This window comes from Metopolophium dirhodum, chromosome 6 (assembly GCF_019925205.1).
Source record: "Metopolophium dirhodum isolate CAU chromosome 6, ASM1992520v1, whole genome shotgun sequence".
In the NCBI taxonomy this organism is placed as follows: domain Eukaryota; kingdom Metazoa; phylum Arthropoda; class Insecta; order Hemiptera; family Aphididae; genus Metopolophium; species Metopolophium dirhodum.
In genome coordinates, this window is record NC_083565.1 from 1769849 (window position 1) to 1781010 (window position 11162).

General features: G+C 24.6%; 1 protein-coding gene across 1 annotated transcript in view; it reads right to left on the minus strand.

Moving 5' to 3' along the window:
- Positions 1-3994, minus strand: part of LOC132946973 (chloride channel protein 2) — a 30111-nt gene extending 26117 nt beyond the window's left edge. The window contains exon 1 of the mRNA XM_061017114.1: positions 3755-3994. Within this exon, the coding sequence (XP_060873097.1) occupies positions 3755-3811 (57 nt within the window). The 5' untranslated portion in view covers positions 3812-3994. The remainder of the gene's footprint in view (positions 1-3754) is intronic.
- Positions 3995-11162: the final 7168 nt, after the last annotated feature.

Sequence of the window (11162 nt, forward strand, 5' to 3'; positions counted from 1 at the left end):
TACCATTTCCATTTGTTCAAAATTTAATTTTTCACTTTATGATTATGATTAATTAGTAGGTATAACTACAGGTTGTACTTAACTCATTTACTTCATTAGAAGCTTTGCTTATAGAGGTTAATTTATCACAAATATTGAAGTGAATAATTTTATTTTTGTAATTTCATTGATGAAATAAAAAAAAAATTAGAAAATATGAGAAAATGGAAGTAATACTTAGTAACTTTGTATATTAATAAAAGATTTAACAATTTTTGAGTACCTAAATTAATTTTTATTTTTAATGTAATGATTTATAATAAAACACTCACGTTAGTAACACATTATTTATAAAAATGTAATATCTTATTTATTACAACAACCACATCATTATCTCCACATTTAAACTTATTTAATGATTTCAGAATAAATTCATTCTTAAATTTAAACAATGTATTGTGTTTTATCATTCATTATTTATATAATATACATTTATTATTGTATTATATTCGTTGGATACTTAGACATTTGATTCTTAAATAGTATGCAGTGATTCAAACTAATTTAATCGATTTAAGTCAGTCAACCATTTCCATTTATGGATTTAAAGATTTTCCAATAGGTATATTAATAAATTATTAACTACGTTAATTAGTTAAACATTTTATAGATACTATAGATATTATACAAACTTTTAGAAAGTGATTAATATAATACCTCATAAAAAGTTGCATTAAAATATCTTTATGTGACCATGATAATATGTCTAAGTATAAATTAAAAAAATAATAGTGATTTTATAAAAACTAAAACGTACTCATCGTATATCAATATTTAATATTAGCTAATTTTTCTAAAGTTTTAATTTTTCGGGTAAAATTTGTTTAATTAAATTTATTGTTTGTCTTTGTATGAACTTTTTAGACGACTAGTCTTACGATTTTCATAAAAGAAGTTCATTTGCAAAATGTACGTGTACTGTTTTGTCATGCACGTACTATGTACCTATTACTCCTATGTATTATACATTTATACATACATATTGTATTAAAACTGTCAGTACTCAGTAGTATAACAATCTTTAGTCTAGTCGCTTTCTGTTAATTCTTTTAAGGTGTCTGGGTCAGTCAGTCACAGTTAATTATGTACATCATCATTCAATTCTATCCATTCTCGTACTTCTTGTTTAACTATACCGTTTGGTATGATTACATTATTTGAATATTGAATATAATAATATAATATAATATAATGTAATAAAATAATCATTGTAGTATTTTATATATTTATTTTTACTTTGAAAAAAATATTTAAAGTAATGGTCAGCTTGCGAATAAAACTCCAACTGTTAGTTTGATATCATTAATTTATTTTGAGGTAAAAATCTTTGAACAATTACTCACCAACGTATATATTCTTGTGGAGAATAAATGCTAATTTCCCGTCATAAAACAATCATTTTTACACAATGAGTTCGTTTTTTAAAAGTCAAACCATATTACCATTACCAATAATATTAAATATTTTCAGTTATTTATTTTGTAGGAATTTCAAAGTGTTACTCCACTATGACTAGATATTTAGGCGTTATTATTTTTAAATTTTATACTTTCACAGAATGAGATTTTATTTTGTTAAACTAACAAACAATTAAATGTTCAATCAATCATTATTATTTATTATTTAAGTTAAAATAAGTGATTTAACTTATACAAAATGTTTTTGAAAATAAAGGCGAATAGATTTCAAATAAAGTAACAATAAGTAGATTATCAGCTTCAATAGCTTAAAGTTTATTAGAGTGAATAAGTAAAGAATTAAATATGCACATGGAGATAAAAAAAATCTTCACCACTCCATTCTTCTTATTCAAACTTACTATATTATACAATGACATTTATCAGTTACTGGTAAATGATTTATTAAAATAATATTGAACTCACAATTCAATATAATTCAGTTATTCAAGATACCTATAGTATAGGTATCAATGTATCATATTATATGAACTGTTGTTCATAAATTAATCTTGTTTTATTAAATCATATAGATTATATAGTACCTACTATATTATTATGTAGTGAAAATTCTAATTAGAATTTAAATCGTTACAAATAATTGTAATTATAATTAAAAACTATAGCAGGAATTTATAAATGTTCACTAGCTTTCATAATATTATATCATGTATGATTAAGCCTAAAATGATTTAATCAATTTACCATTTAACATTTTACCACATTTAACAGTCTTGAAAAAAATAGCAAATTATAGTCAAGTTTCAACAAAAATTATAACTATAATGAACTTTAATTTTCAAGTAATAAATATATATTTTGTAAATTATTGACTATTTAAAATAAGAAAATAGATTATTGTGAATAAAACACAAATTGTAATTTTTATTCAAACTATATTAGTTACAAATTACCGAATTCGTAAAACTTTTTTAAAATTGTACTTCAATAAAAATATAAATATAAAACTAATAAGCAATTACTGAAAATGTTGTAGTTAATTTTTACTGTGTTTCGTATAGGTATGAAATGTATAATACGTTGTTTTAATCTAGACACTCTTATACTAGTTACACATAAACTTGATAAACATTATATAATATTTTTCTTTGTATAGGTATATTTTTATTTTATTTGGTTGAAAACGTATGCAAAGATAATTAATTATTATATAACACATAGTCTTATGTTGTATTTTTGTGATATAAAATCAAAAACGTTCAACATTCGAGAAACTATATTTTAACTTTAATATTTTTAGGATAAAATTACGAGTGTATAATCCATTGTTAAATAACACAAACCATGTAACATAGATAATTGGTTATTACTTATAAACAAATCGTGAGATTTACAATCGTAAATAGAGCTACTTGTAAAAATATATTAAACATTCATGAATTAAAATAATTTTAACGATATATATACATTATACAAGCATTATTTGTAGATAAATGCACTACTTTGTATGATTTAATTTTTGTTGTACCGAATCATATCTAATCATACTTAACGATATAATTTATCAACAAATACAAACACCAATGAATAACTAAATAACTATACTTCGTTGTTTTAATACTTATTTTCCACAAATATAATGAACTCTATACACTTTTTAAACTAACTATATTCGAATAATGGACCTTTACGGCAGTTAGTATTTATTTTATTGTTTTTGAATCAAAATAAATTTGGCACATGACATTTAAGTTATTAAATCATATTATAACATTTTATTTTGATAAAATCCGCGTTTACAATTTACATCCGAAATGATCCACAAACACGACTTTATACCTATTATAAATAGCTTTATAGATATTTTATTCAACAGATAATTTGGTTACTTAACAGCCGATTGCTAGAAATTGGTAATTATATCTAAATTAGTGAGTATTTAGTAATATTAATACAACAAATATATAGCTCGTATCAATTATTAGCTGTTACATTATTTAAATTTACTATAGAAAATAATAGTTTATCAGCAAACTAAAATTAATTTGTTCAATAAACGTTGTAAATATTAAATAATAATTATATATCATACAGAATAAGTATAATAAGTTGTAATTTTAGATGTTATTACAAAAATGAATGGATCATAATTATATTTTTAAATAAAATTTTAAGGTACTTAGTTTTCTTTTTATATAAACTATGTATACAAAACATTTATAAAACAATAAATACCTACCGCTTTTTATTGAATTTAATTAAAACCACAATTTAGTTGTATAATAAAATTGACTTACCAAAGTATGATGGTATTCATGTGAGTCCGGAGGAATCCTTCCGTTTTCGTTATCCATAATTCCTAGTTATAATATTAACTTATAATAACATTAATTAATATTTAAAAGAAACTGAAGTATTAAATTTTAAATTTTAAATTTAAACTAAATATTAAAAATAATAAGGTAATAGCAATAGTTATTTTACGTTAGCAGTTATAACTTATAAACAATAATTATCAGGGAGAGCATACACGACAGTTCTTCACAACGATGACCACATGACTGTTGGTAATCCGTGGAATACATTATCTATAGTTGTAGGTAATACCGTTACAAAACCTAAGGGAATGTATCGCATTTCAAACAGTTATCTTAAATAATAAACTTACTATTAAATTTAATATAGCAATAAAGTATTTATTTTTAATTAATAAAATCGTTTTAAACGAGTTATATTACCTATAGGCTATATGTACCTACATTTATAAACGTTAATCCATACAAAAAAATTATATTGTTCAATGTATGCCTCTTTTATAAAAACGAATTGGATAGAAATTATATTTGAAAAATACCATTATAACATTAACAAGATTATTCATTTAAAATAAAAATTTCAAATTATTGAAACTAATAATCAGTATGTACACAAATAAAATATATATATTACATACATATATAGAGACTATTTTATATTATTGCACCGCACAATACTGATTATTAATCAATTATCATTATATCATATTTTGCTATTCGGCCATTTTACAATATACATAAAAAACATATGTGTTCATAGTAAAATAAATATAATTAACTAATTTTCAGTTGTACATTTATCGCTTGACAATGAATCTAATATGAAAGCCGTATTTAGTACGATGCTTATGTTTTTTTGTCATTCAAATTTTACATATATACTTGTACCTATATATCATATATTATATTTATATAATAATGATAATAATAATGCATACATTTTGTAAATAAGAAAATATAATACATAATAATATGTTATATGTATACATAGTTTGACTACTATAACATAACTTATAAGTTATAGCCTATAAATAATTTAAATAGGTTCAGATTATAGGTATGTCAATTTGCGACCCTCCAATAAGCAAGTAACTTTTGGAAGTAAATACTAAATATTATTTTGTATGCGAAAAAAAAATTTAATAATTACTTGATAACAATTTCAGTATGTACAAACTAGTCAGCATTTTAATGTTTTAAATAACAACAAGAATAATTCCACTTGTTATATGGTTTTAATGATAATTCGACATATGAGCTAACGCTTCATTTTAACATAGCATTGCTCAATCATGACATTTTAATAGTTCGACAGTGAGAGTGGTTACGATTTCAATACCAACAAGTATTATTAATATTTAATTTAATGTAGATTCACACAAGTGTACAGTAGGTACCTATAATTTTATTGTTTCGTATTTGGTACTTATTATTACGTACTTACTTCAGTTGTAGTAAATACGCGTATTTCGATCGCGTAAACAAAATAGTTAATTATAATAATATCATTGCAGTTAAATTCAAATATATTTTTTTATTCTACTATGATGATATTATAATATAGGTAACTAATTTCAGTAGTACCTATACATTATGTTTATTTAATACGTCATTAATACAAATTATTAACCAATATACTTATTATTTAATAGGTTATACCTAATGGCTAATATACAATATAATATTAGTATAAAATTCTTGTTATAATATAAAATCTACATATTACACTATCTTACAATAAAAAAGGATGTTTTTATATCTTTGTTGGCTACAGAACACAAGGGTGATACGTATAAATGTATTAATCAATGCTTATTATACGTTTAGCCGTGTAAGACGTAGATATGTGTAATTTTATAAAACAGTCTTTGTTTTCACATTATAGTCCATTTAAATTGTTTTATAGTTATTTAGCTTATATTATTATATATTTATATCTGAATTTTTTAAATATACCTATTAACATAGCAATATAAAATAGTAATAATACATTTAATATTAAAATTAAAAAATATATTTTTACTATTTCGGAAGAAGTCGTCCAAAAATCGTAATACTCAATTATACACCATACTTCAATATTAAATTTTTGAAAATCGGGTAAGAGCAGTGGGGTGGAGTATATCAGCGGTGTTGGAAGTTTGTACATCGTCCCTTAGATCTTCGGACAGGATAGTGTATTATTACAGTATTCGAATTGAATGCAATATGATGGCATTCGATAAAAAACGATTCTGAGCGGAAGATCAGTGTAACAATTAGTAATTATATGTAGTAATATATATTTTTTATATTTATATATAGAAATAAGTATATTTAATAAATAATATTATATAATTTGAAATTAGATTTATCTTAAATTATGTTTATATTCAATAGTAAATTGAATAAATATAAATTCATACATTTTCATTTTTTCAGTGGTTATTTTAAAATTGTATTCGTTTTATGGTGATAAATAAAACGTTCGAAAAAAAATAGCTTAGCAATAGGGTATTTTGGTGGTTTTCCAGCGGTGTTACAAAACTATTGAGAAAGTCGAAAAATGACATCTTTGAACAACCATATTGATCCAATTTTCTAAAAGATAAGATACTATATTATGTTGAAATCGAAGCACTCCTTTTGGTAGAAGTGTTGTCTACAAGATAAAAATAATAAAAAAAAACATCATTGTAAAATCACTAGCTTCTTCGCTCCACTCAGAATCTAAGTTAATTTTAAATAAACATAATATGAATGATGTATGTACCTATATAGGCTAGGTTATGTGCGGTTATGTCCGGCTAGTGTCTGTTTGCGGAAGTCATGGACCGATGATAATAAGCATTTAGACATTTAATAAGATATAATTAGAATTAGGAACATAAATACAAATTACAATTTATATTACAAATTACCCAATACAAATTACCAAATGTACATTAAAACCAAATTAACGCTTTCAATAGACATATGTTTTAATCAATTTTAACTTTTTAAAGGTAATGTCGTACCTATTACCAAATTGAAAACTATTTCCAAAACATGGGTCTTACTAGACTTACGTTTTTAGTCAACATGACAGAAAAAAAGTCAGATGATAGATTTTATACTATAGAGTATAGGTACTGGATAAATAATAAACACGCTATTATCTTGGACTTTTAATACCTAGGTATAGGTATGTATTTTATTTTAAATAGTTTTAATTTGTAATTAATGTTTATCTGCAATTACATTATATTCTAATTTTACTTTAATCATTATAATATATGTATGTAAGTATCGTATAAATATAATTATGTAATATTCTTTCAACCTAGATACGTAAAAATAAATAACTATTACGTAAATTGTAGTCAATTATCCATCAGCTGAAAAATAAATACTTATTAAGATTTGATAATTCGTCTTTAGTTTTAGCTTTGAAAATAAACATATTTAATGAAGTGTTGTAAAATAAAAAATAAAAACCTGAAAAGATCATTTAGTTCGTTTTTATTATTTGTTGGCTAACACCAACCATCTACTTAATGATAATAAACATTCATTTTAAGTTGCCTATAAAATAGAATATAATGTTGCTATTTAAATTTGTTTTTACTCCGATTTGCTTTTTATTTTTACAAACAGCAAAATATGTTGGTGGTTTACTTCAAAAAAGTGTGTTACACATGACTAACATAAGGTATATACAATAACAACAATTTTATTATAAATAAATTCTACTATTGCGAACTGCGTAGGTATATACCTAACGAATTGCAATAAGACAGTATACACTTTATCTTAATAAATAGGCTGACATTGAACTATATATTATAAGCTGAAATAATTTCAACCGCAATTTAATGGCTCAGATTTAATACGCACATAATATATTACGTAGGTAGGTAGGTATCATTTTAATCCAAAATGTATATTACCATTTCAGTATAATAATTATTACAGTAGGTATACTAGTATCTACAATCAATAATATTACTTATAAATTATAATGAATACCTATATAATATTATAATATTATAATATATTATATTTACTTATATTAATAGACACACAAACACACACTACACACATATGACATAAATTATTATCTATAGATATTCACGATTTTATTGCAATACTTTTTTAGTAAGTGTTTATTTTTCAGACATTCTATCTCATTTATTATTTGAGCCCAACTTTTGAAATTAGGTATCCTATCCACCATAACTTCGTTGTGTTTTTTTTTTATGATTCAACACAACAAAATAAACGACGCATACAATTATATATACTTACAAGTCGTATACTTAGTCTTTTTGAAGTTGTCATGGCGTGAGACGTGAGTATACAACATCGGTGGTGGATCTAGGATTTCTTTGTTTGAGAGAGTAGAAAAAGTTTTAAAAAATAATATTAGCTGCATTATATTAATAAAAAAAATCCTTATATAATTAGTATTAAGGTATGTAAATATCGTCAATTACATACCTAATGAAGAAGAAATGTGTGTAGAATGTATCAGTAAAAATATAAAAGTGCTATAAAAAAATGGTCAAGTTTATTGACCTAGGTCCAAGGTGATAATTGATAAGCAACTGCGGGGAGACCCCTCCGTTACAAAGTAACGTTGTAATAGAAATTATATTCAGTAGGTACATATTTTAATATATTTATAATTCACTATTTATTGAAAAAATAAATTCAGTAGTTTAATAATTCATAAATAAAAAATGTAAGTAATATTTTATAATATAATCATGGTCTATGTAAATAACTAATATAGGTACCTAAAGTATACACTACGACAGTGCAGTCGAACCTTGCTACCCAATTATCTGAAAGGTCATCATGATAAACCATGAACGTAGATACTTACATTATATTTAGTGTGAATTAAAGAATATAATATATCGGTTATTATCGAAAACTATAATAACTGATTAAATTAAATTGAATGTTTACACTTAAAAGAGGACGTCATATCCGTAATCCATCATACTAACTCATATGTATTAACGATTAACAAACATTGAAACATATTTTACATCTTGCATTCAAAAACATCTTCGTGTCTTCGTGAATACAAAATTATGAACGACCCTGTTCTCTCCGTTTATTCACTGTAAAAACGGTAGGCGTTGCACATTCGTAGACATATTACATATTATTATGTTTATTATTATTACTTAATTTTAAACATAATAATATAACAACCACAATGATTGAAAGAATAACATAAAATACAATTATTAGGGCTGGTAAATTTGAGTACCTAGGTATGTGTAATATCTTACAAAAGATACTTTTTAAGACGAATATCGTTGTTGCATACCTGTAATATAGCTGATTTAACATAACCTAATCAATTTTACTAAATATGTTAAATACCTATACGGGCTAATGGCTATACTTACTGCAAGTATTGAAGTATGATATTAATAACTATCACGATTCGCGGCACATGCACTTGGGCGCACCAGTTGTGGGAATTTAAAAATAACGGCAGTTGGTACAGTACAACAGTATGATCTAAATTTACATTTTGAAATAAAATATTATAAATTATAATCAAAGTTAGGTATTGTTAGAGTCATTATACTATTGTCTATCAATAAAAATAAAAATACTATCTTTATAAGTTGTGTTTTTAAATATCAGTCATATATCGTGAGAAAATCTTTTGAGAAACCTTGTAATAAATTTTAAAGCTATATTTTCTAAGAAAAATAATTTTATCAACATAAAATAAAAATAGTTGAAAACTTCTAATGTCTTACTTACTTAATTAATATACTTAAGTACAACTAATTAAATATATAGGTCTTACTCGTTTGAAATTTGATTTTTGTACATCAAAATAGGTACTTAGAAAAATATTCTGCTTAGGTGTACAAAAAATTAAAAATGTACGTTGTCATTGAAAAAGGTAAAATACTATAAAAAATAATAACGATAACAAATGTAATTTTTTTCTTCAGAAATATAGTTTCACCGTGATTTAAAATTATGAAAAAATTTTTTTTCATAAGCATCAAAACATTTTGGTATAACGATGAGCTAAGGTATATCTGTAATTGAATACGAGGTTTCTCGCATAAGTTTTCCTCGGCAAAAGAATTTTAGGTACAAAAACCATATACCGAGTACGAGTAAGTACCTATACCTCATACCAAAAACTGGCAAAAACTGGCAATTCGGAAACATGGGAACCATCGACCAGGTGTACGTTGAGTATCTACCCGTTTACTGTATGTTTAAATATACTTAAGTAGTGTAGTATACTACAGTGGGTAGGTATAGTATACTGCAGTGTAATATTTTGTTGTTCCAGTTATAGATTAGGTATAGGTTAACGCGTATAGATAACTAGAATAGATAACGCCTATAACATATTTTAATCATCGTTTGTACATTTTTTTCATGTCCCAAGAAGACGTTACACCCGCATGCGTTGTCTCCGTCTTATACAAATGTACAACATATCATATTAAACTGTTTTACGCGGGACAACTTTACTCCCTTTGTATTTATAGCAATTACTAAAATTCCACAGCACGTAGGAAAGAACTTTATCTGTGTCATAGCGTTTTATTTGTTTTTGATAGCACTAACCAATATTTTTTTTATAATTAATTGAAAAAAAAGCGGATAAGTGGATGTCACTCTGCTGTACAGTAGGTTACTAGTGGGTCACTGTATAATGGATTGTATTAAATTTGAATTCAATGATTGTTTACAAAAAACGATTCTGAGCGGAGACGGTTTGTGAGTCTGGATATTTTATACTGTTATTATATTTAATATTTTATTATAGCCTGTAAGTTGAATTAATATTATAAATTACACCAAAATAACTAAAATTTTTGTTTTTATTCTATGGTGATAAACAAAGCATTAGAAATTAAAATCCCATTATTAGTGGTTTTTAAAAGATAAGATACTATTTGTTGAAATCGAAGCACTTCTTCTGGTAGAAATTTTGCATACAGGATAAAAAATAAAAATAAACACTATTGTAAAACCACTAGATCCCTCGGCTCCGTTCAGAATCTAAAACAAAAAAAAACCTAATGTTCTCAAACTGATAACTTTTATTGTATTTATGTTATCCAAATAATGAAAACGCTACAACACGGATATACAGTTATTTCTTACTCGTGGGAATTTTGGTAATTCTAGTTTCTACTATAAATACAGAGGGAGTAAAGTTGTGCCGCGTAAAACAGATTTTTCTATGTTGTACACTTCTAAGACGATGACATCGCATTCGGGTGTATAGCGTTCTCTTAAGTCTTTAACAAATACAAGATTTATTTCTTCCCGCAACTCCCGCTCCCATCCCGTGAAATTGACCTGTAGACGCCACAGCCTGTGCGTAGTGCATAGGTAATATAGATGGGAAAACACGAAATTTCTTAAC